General features: G+C 48.8%; 1 protein-coding gene across 1 annotated transcript; it reads right to left on the reverse strand.

Annotated features, from left to right (window-relative positions):
* Positions 1 to 1,383: 1,383 nt before the first annotated feature.
* TBX22 (T-box transcription factor 22) lies at positions 1,384 to 6,648 on the reverse strand. The gene is made up of 8 exons (XM_074915350.1): positions 6,513 to 6,648; positions 6,269 to 6,392; positions 5,930 to 6,031; positions 5,502 to 5,676; positions 5,161 to 5,325; positions 4,986 to 5,050; positions 4,818 to 4,903; positions 1,384 to 1,994 (listed from the first exon to the last, which is right to left on the reverse strand). The coding sequence occupies exons 1-8, from the start codon at positions 6,646 to 6,648 to the stop codon at positions 1,384 to 1,386; spliced, it is 1,464 nt and encodes a 487-aa protein (XP_074771451.1).
* Between the last annotated feature and the right edge of the window lie 11,872 nt (positions 6,649 to 18,520).

Raw genomic sequence — 18,520 nt, forward strand, 5'->3', positions numbered from 1 at the left:
ATAAAACCAAAACTCTGATACAAATTTTGATTCTTAAACCTGCGCTTAACCCCTATATAGTGCTGTGTTACACTTGTAAATACACGATTCTCTTATCTTAATCCCAAAATGCAGCCGGTCCCAGTCAAGCATTATTTTCAAATCTCTGTCGTATATCAAGTAATAAATTTGGCTTCAGATAGGGACGGAGCATCGATCAAATAAAGAATAAAACCTGTGCCCCAATTTATTGTGAGTTATATTGTGCCCTTGAGAGCTAGAGATTATTTACAGAAATAACAGGAATATCCACAGGTTATAATAAACCAAACAGGACTTTTGGAAGGAATTGAAAATCTCATGTTTCGGGGCCCGTAGAGTTGTAACTCTCCGGAAAGGATCTCTGTTCCTCCCAGGACTGAGCCAGGAGTGTCCCTGCCCCTTCCCTCAGGCACAGGACACGATCCCACGTGGATCTTCTGTGTCCCCTGGGGCTGAAAGCTCTGGGTAGGAGGAGTGTCCTGCAAGGGCCCCCGGAGGTGTTTCATCCCACACAGCTCTCTGAGGTGTATCCTCCAGCTCCCCCAGCGTGGATCTGTCTTGCCATGGGGGAGACGTGTGACCCCCCATCCCCTGTTCCTTCCCACCGCACCATCAGTGCTGGTGCCCCTCTGCTCTACCGCCTCCTGGAGATCTCCAGAGGTGGGAGCACGGAGAGGAGGGTTCTTGGGGCTCCCCTGCATCAGGCACTACTTTCTTATCCCCACGAGGTAGGAACACATCCATCTTTTATCCTGTCAGTCTTTCCCTTGGCAGCAGATACTTAGATTTATGTCCTCAGTCTGACATCTGGGTCCTGGAGAACAAGGCTCTTCCATGCCCTTAATTAGGACCCATTAAAGCCAAGGGAACTTGAGAAGATGCTCAAGCACCTGGCCAAACACAGCTCCTTTGCTGCCTCAAGGTCTTGAATAGTCCCTTTGAAATTAGTGGAGAAACTCGAGTGGGGTGAGCAGAAGCTCACTAGGGCTTTGAGCTAACTAAAGGCAAGCGAGATAGAGAGTTTCAGGAAAACATATTTGTAGAAATGTGTATGTCTACGTTCCCACTTCAGAGTGCAAATATTAAAAAGGCGACTGCACGGTTTGCTCTTAACCTACAACCATGACATAAATATTACCGAAAGGTACTACCTTGCTGTGGATCGTCTCAGACTCTCCACGCTCCCAGGTCCTCCGCCCTCCCAACAGCATGACACGTTTGCCCACGAAAGGAGTTAAATGCCTAAACATACCGCTCCCGTACCTTGCAGTATTTCATAGTCGATAACTAGCAAGCCCTTGGGTATGAAGGAAGGAAAAGCTTGCTTTACATATCAATGCTTAGAAATAATATATAGTTCCACTAAAGGCAATGGTTAATTGTCGGGTGCCAGTTAGAGTGATTACATCTGCCATCTCTCAAGGAAGCCGGGATGCTGTCACTCACTTTGAAATGGCTTGCTGCATTCATCAGTCTAGATGGCACAGAGAAGTTATAACCATACAAGCCATATGGAGGATGTAAAGAACAATTAAGTGCTTCCCGAGCAATGGGACTTGATGGGAAAATGTTTCCAGATGCATGTAATCCATACAGCATTTGACTAGCAGAACTGGGTACTTGTAGGCATTGCCCGTTTAAGTCTTCAGCTTTAGTGTTTTTCAGACTGGTTATGCCGAGGGAAGAGAGTTTTGGCATGTCCACCATGAAGTGGGGTAGAAGGTGAGGGTTGGTGCCTCCCAGTTTTTCGTGGCTTGGAAAGATGAGAGACTGTTGTCTTAAGAAGCTTGTAGGACAAATCTTGTAGTAGAGGGGCACGTTGAGGTTGTGTAGGTAGGTCTCGGGGCATGACACGCCGATGTTGCTCGCCGACAAGTGAAACGTAGGAGGTGAGCACGATGGAGAGAGCAGGGAGTTGAGAGGAGAGGGTGTCCCGCCGCTGGATGTCACCGGCGAAGAACTGGAGCTCCCACCTGAAAAAAAACCCAGAAACCATCCAGGCTGGGCTCACCAACATTCACAGCCAAGGAACCCCTGGGGGACTCCTGCGCCCATTCCACGTCTCCCTGCTGCCGGTGTCCATCCAAGCATAAACCTGCTCCAAAAATGGAAAATGGGAAGATGTGCCCATGAATTATTTGGTGTTGTCACTTGGCCCTTGTCTAAGAACAATATTCACACATGTCTAATCACATTCATTCGACCGGGAGAGCTCTGAAGTTCAGCGCCATCATACAGGTACAAGCCATCACCTCCTCCTGCTATACGTACACCACTGATAATTTAGGTTCCCTATTTTTCATGCAAATTACAGGCAGCATTTTCCCCCTTGTACATAAGAACAAAAAAATGTATTCAGCCTGATGGAGAATTTTTTTGTACCTTCCCACTCACAGGAATTGACTAATTTTACTTGGCTTCCCATGCAATTTGAAACATACCCTCGACTACTAGAGGTGTCTCCAGAAACTTTAAATGCACGTCTCATTTTAACATTCTCCTTTCTGAAATGAATCAATGAACACTTTCATAATTTGGCAGAAAAGCGACAGCGGCTGGCCTTCGCACGTGCTGCCGAGGCCGTTGGTGTCTGACATCCCCATCCCGCCCCGGCTCGCCGCTCCTCCGGAGCAGCATCTAGAGCAAAAACTCAGCGACAGCGGCTGCTCTGGCGTGGGAACGGTGCTCTGGGGCGGCCGGCCCTGTGCGGAACAGATGCTGGTTTCATCTAACACCGTTTAAGAGCCGTATGTCTCTGCTGTGCATTCATTACCACATTCTTCCAGAGGGAGGTTTTTTTCTCCCCCTTTATTTTCATTTCTTACCAAAGTCACTGGATGTGGACACATTTTTACGCTGCCTTTTTCTCTGTTTGCATTTAATTCCAAGTGACACACTGTCTGGACGTGATCTGGCCAGGCTTTGCACGCCACCATCAGCACAGCATCAACTGCATAACCAAGCCGTATCTGCTACCAGACCAAACCTTAAAAAAACCACAAAGGTTTCGGACGCGCTGCAAATTAATTTTGCAAACTCCCAGCAAGCAGAGTATCTGACAGGTTGGGTAACGTGCAGGCGGCACCTAGTCGCAATAATTCGGGGATGTTTTATGGCTTGAAGGTCTCGCCCTTCCCCGCTGATGTCAGCGGCTGTTTTGGGACTGACATCAGCAGGAGGGATGCAGGCAGGGGTCTGTCCTCTCCCCGTGCGCGTCCTGACGTCCTCCCAGGACTCAAGGGCTTTTGCTCATGGAAAATGATGCGATGGAGCCGATCTATGAGCACGAGGCAGCAAACAAACCCCTACGTGGCCACTGCAGCAGAGCAAACTGGTGTTAGTATTTGCTTCGAGGTACCCCAAGCGATAACAGCGCTGGGAATGGGGGTCCCAGTGGGGAGGACAGAGCACCTCAAGGAGCAGATTCTTTCTGCCATTTCTAGTAGGCTTAAAAATCCCAAGTTTATGTCCAATTCTTTCCTCAACTTATTGTTTATACTTTTTTAAAAAAAATTTGCCTTCTCGTTTGGGCTCTTCAGGATTTCTATTTTTTAGCTTTTCTTCAGAAATACAGTTTTACCATTAGTGGAACTGGAGATTTTGCTATATTTAAATCAGTCCGGGAAATTCACTCTGAAGAAAAATACTAATTACGTTAAGATTAGCCAAAAAAAAAAAAAAAAAAAAAAAGAAAAATCCCAGGGAGCCCTAATAGTTTAGCATCTGTGCAATAATCAAGCAGTTGCTGTTCTCTCAGCCCCCACTGCAGCCCCTCCATCAGCTCCTCTCCTTGGTACTGCATCACAGCCTGCAAAACGGCTTCAAAAGGCACTTTTTCCATAAATTCTTTTTGAAATTAATAATAAAAAAAATATTCTAGTTCTCTTTACAACCCGATAAACCTCTTAATTTCTCCCAAGTCTGACGTTTTATTCCTACAGCATGGATTTTTGCAGTTTTGCAGCATTTCCCTGCAGAGAGAGGAATGATTTGGTGCACCCCAATGCTTTGAAGAGTTCCTACCATAAATGAGACTTAAACTGACAACTTTAAACCCAAACTGGAGTGCTCCAGCATGCAGACGGTCTGTTATTATTTTTTTTTCCTTCGGTGCTATGAATAATCAGTTTTCAAATAATACTTCCCAAAGCTTTTTTTTTTTTCTGGAGAAGGGCTGTAAGAGACCAACGTGTGCTTGTCAGGTGGGGGGAGATTGTTTTCCCTGAAAAACTTTTCCCCCTTCCCCACATTTCTGCGGAGACTGTGGAACTGCAGCATCCTAATTAGCAGATAATTTTACTTTCTGTTGCATAACGCATTTGTTCGGACAGAAGCAGCCGGCTGCAGGGCACCAGCAGTCATTATTTTCAGGATTTTAGCTAATATTCTCAAACGGCTTGGAAACAATTAGTGTAACAGGATCAAAGCTGCAACAACCCGGCTCTAAATGAGCCTCCTGCATACTCAGATATTTTTTTCCTGCACATCTGATTTCTGCATGGTGATGAAGGCAGACCGTGCCGTCACCCCTCTCTTCCCTGGGTAAGTGTTCTGCTCCTCACATCAATTTTATCAGGAGTTTTGGCTGAAAACATGTGGAATTGGCTTCCTCAGACTTTACGTTGGCCACCGGTTCATTTTCTGGACTCAACTTTTTTACCTTAATGGTTTAAGACCCCCCCCACGATGTGCCCCAGTGGACATCTCCGGGCGTAAGGCCGCTGAGCAGCCCTGAGACCACGGGAAGAGGCAGAGAAGAAAAAAAAAAAAAAGGCAGGAAGGTAAAAAGGACTTACCCTGGCTGTCTGCGCCGAAAGCCTTGAAGTCCAAGGCGAGGGGAGGCCGCCACGGGTAGGTGTCCAGGAGCCCATCCAGGACCCCTCTGCGGGGGGAGAGCAGGCTGAGCACCGTGGCGAGGCCAATGGGCACGCTATGGGGGGCAGGGGGGTGCCCCTGACTCTTACCTGTTCCTCCCAGGATCCCGAAAACCTTTGGCGAAGGGATTCCTGTCGATCTTCAGCTTCGTGATCTGGTTGTGGGGCGGGGAGGAGAGTGAAAGGGGTTATTGGGACTTCATCTTCCCTCGATCCCCGGTACCGTCGGGGGTTCTCCAGGCCCCCCCCAGCCGCTCCCCAGTACCTGCTGGTTTTGGTAGGCCGTCACGGTGGTGAACTCGGTCTCCTGGAAGGAGAAGGTCTGCACCCCCTCGGCCGGCAGCGACGGGATCTGCGCCAGGTCAAAGCGGGAATCCTGGGCGATAACGTGGACGCGGGGCTTGTACTTGTGCATGGACTGCAGGATGATCTGCGCGGGGGGAGAGGCAGACTGAGCCCCCCCGAGACTGAGATGGGCAGGGATAGACACCCCCCCACCACACAAGACACGGCTGGGACCCAGCCCTCAGCCCTCACACTGACCCTGGGGCGATGCTCTGCCCCCCTCCCAGCCGCCCCCCACCGACAGGGCTGCCCCACACCTACGTGCCCCTTGTCGTCCATCTCGTTGTTGGTGAGCTTCACCCGGTCGAAGCTGATGATTTGCCTCATCCAGGTCTCCCCCGAGCAGGGGGAGTCGGGGTGGATGTAGAGCCGCGGGGTGATGCAGGAGTGGTCCGTGTTCCCCGCCACCATCCACTGCGAGCTGTGATAGACGTACCTGGCCCGGGCCGGGCCGCGGTCAGCCCTTCCCTGACCTGCCCACGTACACCTATAGATTCTATAGGTGCACGCCAGCCTGGCAGTGCCCCCCCCCCCGACCTCTGTGCAACCCCTATTCCACATAAACACACCAAACGCAGACGGGAGCGATCGCACGGCAGGCTGACAACACCCTACCTGGCAAAAGGGACCCCGCGGGGGGTGGGGGGGGGTCTTGGCAGCCCCACCAGTGTCACCCCCCCGCCCTGTACCTGTATCTTTTGGAGTCCACTGGGACGACATCGATGGCGATGTAATATTGCTTGAGTGGCTCCAGCCCCTTCACCTTCACCCTGACCGATGGGAACATCCTCCTGCGGGCAGAGGGGAAGGTCCTGAGGCGGTTAAACGGCGAAAAGTGGTTGAAAAACCACACGGATACAGGGGAAAAAAAAAAAAAATGACATAATAAACATAGCGGAAAAAAGGGAAACAAAGGAAAGTACCCCAACCCAGCCAAAAAAAAAAAAAAAATAAAAAAAGGTCATGAAAAAGAAAAAATCAGAATGAAAAATGAAGCGAGGGGGAGCGGGGCCGAGGGCAGCCAGTACCTGCCGGCCTTGGTGATGATCATCTCGGTGCCAATCTCATGGAACCTCCTCCAGAGCTCGGAGCCCTGCAGCTCCACCTGCGCCCCGGCCCCCGTCACCCGGGTCTCGGCCTTGGGCCGCTTCACTGAGGGGAAGAGAAACAGGAGGGGGTGGCTCAGGAGGCTGCCGGGGGCAAGAGGAGACATGGGGAGTTCTCCCCCCAACCCTTGGGGGGTCCCCTCCGGGTGACCCCACCGCTACCAACCCGACTCTGGGGCTCTGGGGCTCTGCCTGCAGCCGGTCCCAGCTTCTTCATCGCGATTATCCGGCACCTTCCTCTTGGCCGAACGTCCCACCAAGGCTTCCACCGAGAAGGCGTGAGCCCGGGAGCTGAGCGCCATCCCCCCCGGGCTGGGGGTCCCCCCGGGCAGCAGCGGGGCTCAAGCGGGCGGTGGTGGCTCCATCCCGGCCGGGACCCAGCGACCCTCGCCCCGCCGCCGCACGGTTCCCGTAGTGGGGCAGCGGCCACGGCGAGATCCTCTTGCATCCAACTGAGTCAATAGACGGCTGCAGCCTCCACTGTTTGTTTTGGAAACTGGTGGGAGCATAAGAAACAGTGAGTGACATTTCATAGGAGTAACGGGAGGGGTGGGGGGGGTGAGGGGGAGGGAGGGGAGAGCAGGCGGTGGAGGGGAAGAGCGGGGGAAGAGGAGCCGGCCCCGTCTAGGATCAATAAAAGAGTTACTGTTCTCCATTAAATTGTAAAACTCAAAGAAATTTGACATAATTGCACACTAGGGGCCACTTTTCCAACAAAAGTGCAAATAACGTTTAACCAGAACCAGCACAAAAAGAAATAAAAAAAAAAATAGGAAAAAGTTAAAAAGGAAAAAAAGAAAAGAAAAAAAAGGGGGGACTAAAGGCAAGGGAGAGCCTACGTGGAGAGCTCCAGGCTGAGGTGCGGCGGGGGCTTTGCCCAAACCGGGGTCCCCTGATGGGTTGGTCACAGGGGCCCCCCCAGTGTCCCCAGCACGACAGACCGTGGTGTCACCCCTCGGTTGTGTGACAGAGCCAGACAGGGATTGCGGATTGTCCCCCGTCTTTGCTTTGGCTTTTTTGTTTGTTTGTTTGTTTGTTTGTGGGGGTTTTTGGGAGTTGGGGTTTTTTTTTGAAAAGGCAGCAACGCCCCCACCACCCCCCTCCCCTCTGCCTGCTCTGGCAGCACCCCCGGGATGTTTCCACGGCTCCGCTTCAAAGCGCAGCCCCGCAGCGGCAGCTGCGCTGAATTAGGGGCAGAAATCCCAGTTTTCCACTCAGGCAGTTCCTAGGGGGGAGGCTCCGGGCTGGGGGGGCTCCGGCCGGGACCCGCAGGTGTGTGGGGAAAGGACTGCACTGGATTTATGCGGCGATTTTCGGGCCCCCACCAGGGACCTCCCCACCCTGCCATGGCTTGAACGCATCACACTGATTTATTTTCCATCTGGGCACCCTCCCCAGAGCCGTCACCAAAGGGAATTCCGGGGATCAGTCTTTTTTTTTTGGGGGGGGGGGGGGCGAAAGTGGTGGTATTCATGCTGAGCAGGGTGGGTGTCTGCCTCCCCCACTCATCCCCAGCACACCCCTTGCCCCGCTGCCTCTCCCTGCTCCGGGGAGGTCAGCCGGGACAGATGAGCCTTAACAGAAAAAAAAATATGGAAAGGGATAAAATTCCCAGGCCAGCTGAGAAAGCAGGGCGCTGCGGCTCCGGGGCGGGCAGGGGACGGGGTGCAGAGCTCCCTGACCCACTTCCAGGCACTCCCAGTGTCTCAGGGGAGCACTGGTTTATTCAAATGTTTCATTTTTCAGGATTTTTTTGCTGCATTTGTTAGGGTCTGCATCCTGGGGCACTCATTTCTTCCAAACCTTGGGCTGGCAGCAGAGTGAAAATTGCCTCGTCTTCATGGGGACAACTAAAAAACCAAACGTCAGACAGCCACTGCCTGGCACAACGCTTGACAAACGTGTATTTTAAATGCCCCAGACTCACACCATTGGCCTCAAATCCCCATTCCAAGGATCCTTGTCGCTCAGCTTATGGCGGGGTTCGCAGGTTGATGCTCATTTATTTATACTAATTTATATTATTTTTCACACTTTTATACACCAAACTCCTGGCATATCTCACTGGGACAGGAATTTGTCTAAGAAAAAGGCCTTGGAGAACGTTGGAGGGGTGCAGGTACAGGTGCTGAGGGCTGGAGCTCGACCAGGGGCACTTGGCTGAAAACTGCCCATTTTTCCAGCTGCTGAATTTTCTCCGTGCGCGTGATCCCAGCGCCAGCTCCGGTTTGGACCGTGCCTGTGGCCCAGTTTGGGAGTGGAATAGCAGCGTCCTGGTCTGTACATGTGGCTCTGGAAGATCCAGCTGAGCTCCTGTTGAACTCATGGTGAAAAACTAACGGTGTTGTTCATAGCGGCATATAGACGTCCATCGGCTGTAAAATAAGTATAAGGAAGGGAGTTTCTTGTGTTTGCTTCCCTGGGGTTTGTAGAGTTGTGTGGACTTGGGGTTACGCAGGAGAGGAGCCCACCCCAAGCTGGCAGGAGCATGAGCATTTCCTAGCGCGGCCTCCAGAGAGGCTGGTGCTGATGAAATTTAACTTTTATCGAGGGTAATGGTGCTTCTCTGCCTTCACAAAGTCCCTCAGAACCTGCTGGCCAGCTGTGTCGTGTAACAACCTGAACTGCGCGGCGGCTTTGTCCCCCAGTGTCCATCAGCCCCAGACTCTGCTGACGTGATTTTCCTTTGTACAAGGCGTTTTCAGGTGCTCCTGCCCAATGTCTCTGCGGGACGGGTGCCTGACCCACCTCGGGGGCTCTTCTGGGGCGTCACCCCCCAGTCATGAGAGATGGATGGAGACCGGGGCGGCGGAAGAGGCTCTGGGAGGTTATCTGGCTCTGCCCTCACCCCAGGCAGGATCAGCTCCACCAGGCAGATCTTTATTTCTCCTTCCAAAAAGAAACAAAACAAATTTCATAAACATGTTCATAATTATGAGAGCATAAGCTCATGATTTCAAAGCAAGGTGAACGGCGGGTCCTTCCTGCAGCCCGGTCGGAGCGATGCTGCTCTCCCCAGCGCTGATGGAAGCCAGCTGAGGGCATGAAGTGTGAACCTTTATCTCTGCTGACATGACATATTATTAAAAAGTATTCCGAGTAATCTTTTATTTCCTTAGCATTGCAACACATTTCAAGAACTTGGCCGGGGATCAACCAACCCTTTTTAATTTCCTACAATGAAAAATAAAACAAAAATAAAGCCGAATTGAGATGATATAATCAGGAACATTTTGAGGGTTTAGGTCAAATTAATATGTCAGAGAAGGGTTTTCAGGGGACTTGGAGAGCTTTAATCTGTCAAAGACTGACTCAGACCCTTCTTGGGCTTTGTAATCTTATTGTCTTTACCAAATTATGTGATGGTATGTCACGTATTACCGTCATCAGAAAATTGAGCAAATAATCATTTGGCATAAAGTTCAGAATAACTAACTTAATTTTAAAGTAAGTGTTATACAATATGCCAGAAATGTTTGCTTAACTTGAAAATGATATTTTAATACCGTCCATTAATCTGCTAAAGCACGCAGGTAAATTCCAAACACAGACTTTCCTGACCAGTTTAGGGGCAGACTTTAGGAGATTTAATCGTGTTCAAGCTGCGTTCGATTTTGCCAAGATTTACTTTGCATTTACTAAAACAAAGCTGAAAAAAACCCCAACCAAACCAAAGCAAACCAAACCTGTCTTGTGGCGTAGGGGTAACATTTTAATATCACTTGCACTCAGTTATGCATCGAATACTTTTCTCTTTTATATCTCCACCTGATATGTCGTAGATTTATATAAAGCTGCAATTCTAAATTTGGTGCTAGGACATTCTTGGTTCTGACAGATAAACTCGAGGATTGTTTGCTCTCTGCTTCACAAATTGTTAGCGAGAATTTATATTTTTTTTTAGCATTTGGGGAAAAAAAAAAAAAAGTTTCCAAACCTGCAGTTTCTAATCAGAAGGATGCAGTCGTGTACCATTAAACGAGCCCTGACCCCCCCATAACAGACCCTCAGCGTTTGCTCCGCCAGCGTTTAATCAGGCAACGCGAAATCAAGGCTGCAAATGGGTGTGGGTGCCTCTCTTTGCCCCGCTGGGTGTACGCAGCGTGCGGTTGCTCTGAGCAACATTTTTGGGTGGTGCAATTCCTCTTCTCTTGCAGAGCCGGAGCCAGCAAAGCAGCGAGCCCCAGGCTGGTCCCTTGCCCCCGGGTGCTGCCCCCTCCCCGGCCTTGGCATCACCAACCACATCTTCCCTTTCAGAATCTTTCCTCTCCTGTAAAAATGTACACGAGGACAGATTTAACCCTATTTGCACATGCTACTAATTGTTTATTCCAGGACTCACAGTCCAGTTTACATTTTTTCAGTTTCCCAACCTTACCACTACTAGTAAATAAACAACCTGTTTTTTTTCAGATCCCAGCCTATTTGCTTGTCATGCTATAAATACAAATGTACATGCTGCCACAAATCTAACAGGGTTAAACCTGACCTGAAAAAATGCAAGCTGATATCTAATATTCCAATGTGCAAATAATACCGTCTTCGTGCAAGAAAAAAAAAAAAAAAAAAAAAAAAAATTATGGCGATACGGTGTGCCACAAACAGCTGCCACTGTCAACACAGGAAAGGGGTGGAAGGTTTGTTACAGGAGTGTGAGCTATAATAAAACAGTTTCTAAATGCTCTGGCTAATACACAGGCTGCAACTGGAGGGGATGTGACTGTCAGCTGAATAATTCTTCCGTGGACTGAAATAACACCAGTTTGTGTTCTGCGGGAACTGGAATTTACAATATTCAACTTTAATTTTTGTAAATGTAAGTACCACTTCATATGAGTGATTAACTAATTACTCATGAACAGATTAACAAATATTTCCTTTTCCTAAAAAACAATCTTTTAAACGGAAACTGCTGAAGACTAAGTAAATCTTGGCAGAAAACACCCATAGTAGCTTATGACAGCGCTTCGGAGATTGTTTTCCCTTACATTCTCAAATGTCCAGTCCCACAGCAAAGATTTCATTTCATTCTCCACCTTATTTTGCCTATAATGAACTTGGAAAAACCTCTGCTCTTACACCCAAGTGCAGTGTGATAGCATGTGCCCTCCATCCCCACCACCCCAAGCAGGAGGTGATGGCACGGTTCAGCCTGGCCTTGCTCTCAGAAATATCCTGAATTAATTTCATGGCAAAAAGGACAGGCCTGGGGAAGAAATGGCCAGTTTATGGCTGTGGAGAGCCAGCGCTGAAGTTTCTTGGTTGGTTGACCTCCTAAGGAGGTTCTCCACCACCACGTGCATTGCATTAATTAAACATATATTAAAATAAATCTCCTTTGTGTTATTTTATACATAAGCCCAGAAAGAGGCTGAAGAGGGAATAGGACTGAACTTTAAGGAAATGATTCAGTGAAGTAAAAACAATATATACAGCATTTGGGGAGAGTTAAATCAAACTAGGGGACTGGGATCACTCCATGATGAGAGAAGGGTTGGTGGTGTTACCCGCCGCAGCCAGGAAGATGCGGAGCGGACAGTAACGTTCACTTGCAGGTGGGGTAAGGGTGACACCACCGTGAGCATCTCTAGGACCGAGATGTGACATGCCACCACGAGGACTTTCGTCCAGAAGCCCTGGTTGTCATTGCGGGCCCCATTGAGAGCTTTCCTGGCACCACCAACAAACATGGCCGGAGCATCACAAGAGGGGTTTCTGTCAGGTATCTCACTGCACCCTCAATATATTTTCTGGAAAAGCAAGGTTTCTTGGCTCTGTGCTTTGAGGAACATTTTTAGGGTCGTCTTTCCTAGCCCAGCTGCTGGTTTTTGGCTGGTGGTTGTGTGGGAAGGGTGAGAGCGAGGAGAAGCTGCTCCATCCCTTCTCCAACCACATCCACCCGACAAGCCCCGGCCAGCCCGCCGAGCAGCTTTCCCACCACCTTTCCTTCATCACCACTTCTCCAGAGCTGAGAAATAAGACCAAGACATGGCCCCTTCCCTCTGCTAAGTAAAGGGAAAAATTCCTGCCGTGTTGAACTTTTCTCATAATACTTAAAGAAAATACTTGAAGAATTTGTAATAATAGGGGATTTAGAGAAAGAAAAATTAACCACATGGATGAAGCAGAAAACCTCTAGAATGGCACTAAAATGTATCCTGGTTGGCTTTACTGCAGGGAGGAGCTCCAGGGATAGAGAGGGTGACCCCACGTGTGCCCCGCGAGCGGCGGGACCCCTTGTCCCCAGGGTCACCCCTGCTCTTCTCACCGGTGGAGTATAGGGAGGGAAAAGCCAGAGATCTCAGTTTAGCTGCCAGGGAAACCACACAGGAGAGAAGAAATTAAAACAGTTATGGGGAAGCTGATATTGAGTTATTCTATATTCCTGGGCAGGAGTGAATCCGGGCAGATCCGGGGCCGTGCTTCCTGCGCTCCCCTCTCGGCGCTGGGGCCAGGCAGGATCCGGCCATGGAGCATCCCAGGGTCTTGGGGAATCCCTCTCGGGGCCTTACCAGCAGAGAGCTGTTTCACAGGCAGCAAAGTGAGGGAAAAAGCCTTTTTAAAGAAGAATGTGATGTTATTTTTACAAAATATTTCAACAGAAATTGCAGGTTTCTGGGGCTCACTCTTCTACCTCACCAAGCCCTGATGTCTGCAATAAGCTTTGCTCCCACCTTCACGGGGCTTAGAGAAGGTGGGTCCAAACAAGACGTGATGATTTATCCCTGGTCGCACCAGTTCTAGTGCAGAGTGCTTTTCCAACCATTTGGTTTTGGCTGATTTCTTTCCACCGCCGCCGTCCCTGCACCACCAGCACTTTGCTGGAGGAGTCAGCCCCAGGACAGGTTTGAGCCTTTTCCATCCCTCCTTGTCTGGAAAGATAAATGCAAACTCTGGCCTTAAACCAAGCCCACACCTGGGAGAGCTCGACCGGCTGTGGAGAAACTCAGCTTTGTTTTGCTATTCTATCCTAATTTACTGCAGCTAATTATTGCTGTAAATGCAAATATAGAGAGATGAGAATAAAAGCTTGGAAGGGGTGAGGCATTGAGGAGATGGGCAATAAACGAAACGGTTCACAAGGAAACTTTCACTCACCTCCGAAGTACCAATTTTTTTTGAGTCGTTAGCATGCACTTTGGTGAGGAAGCGACTTTTGAAATGAAACAGAAAAGATACAATCTTAATATTCTGTAAGATCTGCCAATACAAATATCTGTCAGCAGATATGTAAAATAATAGCTTTAAAAACAAGAAAAAGAATCACATGAAATTTTCTAAGGAAGGTGATGTCACCCCCCAACCAAGCTATATATTCTTTGTATTTGAAATTAAAACCGCATGAACTCTCCATGCAAAGCTGGGTGAAGCTCGGCTTTTTCAACTATCCCCTAAGGGATGATGGATATTATTTTCTGGTTTTAATTTTAAATTAATAAATAAATGTGATTGACTTGCCACCCAATAGCACCCAGTTGTGCAAAACAAGTCAACGCAATCCGTGCATGTTGATGTACAGGTTAGTTGCTATATAAAGTCTGTCAAAGAAGTCTTATCTATGGCTAGTGTTGCTGGAGCAGAAGAAAATCAGCTTTAACTGGTCAACAGGCTTCAGCTTCATGAGAGATTTCAGCTCAGGAGAAGAGAAAAATCTGTCTCCACGGTATTATCTCCCCTTCCAAAGTTTCTTTCTGGCTGCACTGGGTCACAGGCTGCGGACCGTAAATTATACGGACAAAAACCAAATGATCTTTTTCAATAAGGGCAGAAGAAAACCATGCAATCATTTAATAGATGAAGCAGCTCAGCCTATGGCTTTCTCTTGCTTGCAAATGTGGACAGGTCCGTTGCGATCCAAAAACCTCTCCAAACCATCAAAATTAGCAAATAACCATCTGGCTTGGTGGCTCAACACCTCCCGTGGCCATAAATTCAAATCCTGGCAATGTTAGCAGGGGATTTGCTCTGAAAAACAAGCTCTGTCCTTGAGTAATGTAATAATGAGGTGAGATGGGGAAGGCTTGTGGGAGAGCTGTGACTCGGGGTGGAGCTGGCTCCGGCTGAGCATCCTCTCCTCGACTCTCAGTGCCCCATCCCATGGTTCATCTCCCCTGAGCCCTTCCCCAGGGTCTCTCACCCCCACCCAGCACCGTTCCCATGGCACTTCTCCATCAGTCTGCTCTGTCCCAGCTCCCAGACTCGGTGCACACTCTTGGGGTTCACCAAAGCCATCACAGGCACGGACCATGGTAGCTTACCGGCTATTTTTTTCTACTCAGGGTCACCAGGATCAAAGCCAGTCAAGCGTGTGGGTGCTAGAGCAAAGATCTTCACATCTGAAATGTAAAATCCTCCTCTCCAGCTGGGATGGCCGTGATCTGCAGAGCTTTTTCATCCTTGGTTGGAGCCCATGCTGCAGAATGGGAAGGTTTGGAGTAGACAAAATAGGTTGCCTTGTTGTGTGCAAGACATTGATCTCAGCTCCTTGCCTTGCATATTTTTTCTTAGATAAGCTGCAATTTAAAATTAGGGGTATGGACATAATATTCTGGAGAAGCCTTGTCAGGAGGCAGAAAAGACACTGATAGGAGCCCTGAAATCCTTGTAACTGCTGTACCCCTGGACACCACAGCCCTGGGAACCCGCATCAGGCCCTTGGTCTGGAGCATCTGCCTTCATTAATACGCTGCCCTGCCAGTCTTGGCCAGAAGGCTGAGTTATGATTATAGCTCACGCACAAAAAATTTGCCTCTTCCTAACCCTCAAGACCTGGAACTAGCAGCTGAGTCTGATTTTTGGCTCTGCAGCAAGTTTTATCCCTCGAAAAGTTGTGTATTTTTTGCACATCTGGTTGTATTTGGGGGTGATATTACCTTTCAGTGCTGCTCAAGTCTGTCTGTGCCCATTAGTTACCGGAGTAAATAGCCCGTCCATCTGCAGAAGTGCACCACATGGAACCTGAAGGACATTTTACATCGAAATATAATTGGTAATTCATTAGCAATCCCGCGTTTGAAGGCTTAGGACTGAACATGGCATTAAACTGAGCAACAGGGCAGGTTTTGCTTCTCCTATGATAGTGTCACCAAAGGCAGAAGGTCAGACGGCTCCTACACTGCCAGGAGAAGTAATTTGGATTGAAAAAAAATCCTTTTAAAAACACACCTTACCCCAGAACATAAGCATGCCCTGTGCCACGGAAGATGAGCGGCCTTGAAGCCCCTCCTGTTTTTTCAGAGCACCCAAGCTCTGCAGAGGTTCCCTGGGAGAAGCTCCAGAGCCCGGGGCAGTGTGACAAGAGCTGCACCAACCCCAGCCCAAAGCTGCAGCTGCTCAGGGCTCTCCCATGCACTTGGATTTCACTCTTCCCTCCGCTTTCCCTTCCTCCCGGGACCCGCCGACCCCATAGCAGAGAGCACGTGTAGGGGCAGGGGAGTTTCTGTAAGCTGTAGGGAGATGGACTATATTTTTATTTTTCTGGGTTTCTGCCTGCGTTCGTGCATCTGCTCGCTTTTATTGTCCCACATTCCACAAACTTAAAGCACTTCCGTGTTGAACAGAATTAATCCAGTTCACTGAAAAACATGATGGAGCTCAGCACCGATGACTGCAAATGCTTCTGCTCTGCACATCCTCCAATTCCCAACCCTGAGCTACCCCTGAAATAACAGATTCCGTGAACCACTGAGAAGTGGTGAAAGCTCCGGCTGCAGCACCGCTTTGCCGTTGGAGGGCAGGGGACCACTCCAGTCTTTTATTTAACGTGCTTTCACGACGGGTTTTGCTGGCATTGCTCAGCTGGGCAGAGCAGAGTCACGGGGTGGGGACCAGTGGGGAGCTGTGGGGAGCCACCACTGCCCTCCGAGCATGTCGGGGCGAGCGATGCTCCGAGCAGGAGCGTCCCATCCCGAGCTGGGACCGGGGGATGCTGCCAGTGCTCTCTGACCAGCAGAGAAAGCCGGCAGATGGGAACCCTCCTGCTCACCGCGTAGCTCCCACCCGGGCTCAGTTAGCTGTGGAGGATGAATCCCAATTGTCTCAGAGAGATCATTTCCCTGCCTGAAAGACCAGCCACGGCTGTGAGGCCACTTGCCGACACGCGGCCATCCCTTCTGTGGCATTGCCTGGCCCAGCTCGAGGTAGTTTGTATTACTCTGTCCGGGCAGCTGGAGTCTGGAGGTAAAAGGACTGAAAAATGTGTTATCTTCTGATTGTTATAATGCAGGTTATAGCCATGAAATAAGGAGTGTGTCTGTACTCCACCAAATCATAGGGAGTAAATATTCAAAATACAGCACTGGGATTTTTTTTTTTTCCTCTGTAATTTATATCGACAATAAAATGCAAATAGGAGGATTAGTAAAAAAAATAAATACAGAAGAAATCTTCTCTCCAGGACTGGCAAATACAGCTGAATGACAGAAAAAGGGGCATCAGATCTGTGACTGGGGTCACTGGGCTGGGCTGCGGGGCCGTGGGGTTTGGGGTCTGTTCTGGGGAAGGCAGCTGCTCTCACCAGCCAGCCTGCAGATTTCTGGTGGTTACCGTACGTGCGAACAAACCCCAGTTTGAAAACTATCCCTGTTTGTTTACTTTCACAAAAATCAGGACCACATTGGGAATAATTTGCAAGACAAAAAGAAAAGCCTTCATTTATCAAGGACTCTATTCAACAAATAATATTAAAAACTTTCTACTACCGAGAAACCTGCAAACCCCACGCTGGGATTTTACACGTGCTGGAGCCGATGCTGCTGCAGGGAGCTCTCGGACAGTTTCTCAGTCATAAAATTATGTAAAGTTTTCGATTTGAAGGAAGAAAGTTAAATTAAAAACCTGTAATGCTTTCTGGCTTGGCCTCTGCGCCTGCAATTGCATCTCAGATCACTGCAGTCAAGTGTGGTTGAAGGAAAATGGTATTTTTTCCTTTCGGTAGTTTGTTTCTCTTCTCTTGCATCTAGGCTTTTCCTCTGCATCTGTCGGCCAGGTCCTTCTCCCCTCCTTCTGGAGGTTTAAAAGAAAGGAGGGGATGATACTACTGTTATTTATTATTAAAGGCAAAGAAACTGGCAAAAAAAACCCAACCAAACAATAAAAAACCCCGGAAAGTATAATAACTGCTATCTTTTCAATAAAGATTTTTACATGTGTATTAAGTTTTTAAATTAAAATAAGTGGAATTGAATTAAATCTGCCTGTGAGTCTACTGCCTCATGTCATCAAAACAGTTACACCCACAGCTCACGAAAACAAACTGCAAAATAAACTTAGTGATGGTCCCACTATTTACCATTTATTCAATCATTTGCCTTCGCTTGGTTCAGTTCTGATTACAGTTTGTGCAAACCTTGCACTAGTGCAAGCCTTGCACCTGTAGATTAGTCCAACTCTGGAAAGAGCAGCTAAAGTCGTGGTTCCCATCATCCAGCCACCTCCTGTCCTCTCTCGAATATTTCTGCAAATAATTCAGAGAAAAGGTTAAACCCAGCAACTCATCCAAAATAATTTTGGTGCTGGGAAAAAAAAAAAAAAAACAAAAAAACCCCACAAACCTTTTCGTTCTCATATCAAATTAACAAATAGTTTTGCAAAGGGCTGAGGGGTGGGGAGGGAAGCCGACACCGCTCAGCATCAGCCCTTACACCCAGCTCCATCCCCCAGTTTAGAGACAGCGAAGGAAAGCGGTACCCGACCCCGGCGCTGCCGGCCACGACGCTGGGGAGAATTTTCAAACTTCCTAAGTATTTTCTCTCTCTTAGAGAGTGAATCCCTGGCCGCTGCACAGCCCGACCCCAGCAGGGAGATTTCGGAAGGATTTGGTGGGGGCAGTAGAGGATATCCAGGCTTTACGGTGGGGGCTGCACAGATGGACTGAAGCTTGCACCGCAGCGGCTGTTTCTGGGGGCTGCTGAACACGAGGAGATGGACTTGCTTAGATTTAAATAGCAAAAAGCATCGGAAAAAAAAATGTGAATCCGAGGCTCATCGTGCAATTCTCCGTGTTACATCGCATCACGCGCAACACGTTTATAACAGCATTATAAACAGGTTCCGATGCCAACCTCTACCTCTTTGACTCGTGCCAGGTGGAAGCTTCTCCTCTGAAATCCAGGAGATCACTCCAGAAACAAATCTAAATTATCCCTAATGTCCCGCTACCTTTGAAACCCACGG

This window comes from Athene noctua, chromosome 11 (genome assembly GCF_965140245.1).
Source record: "Athene noctua chromosome 11, bAthNoc1.hap1.1, whole genome shotgun sequence".
Taxonomy (NCBI): Eukaryota; Metazoa; Chordata; class Aves; order Strigiformes; family Strigidae; genus Athene; species Athene noctua.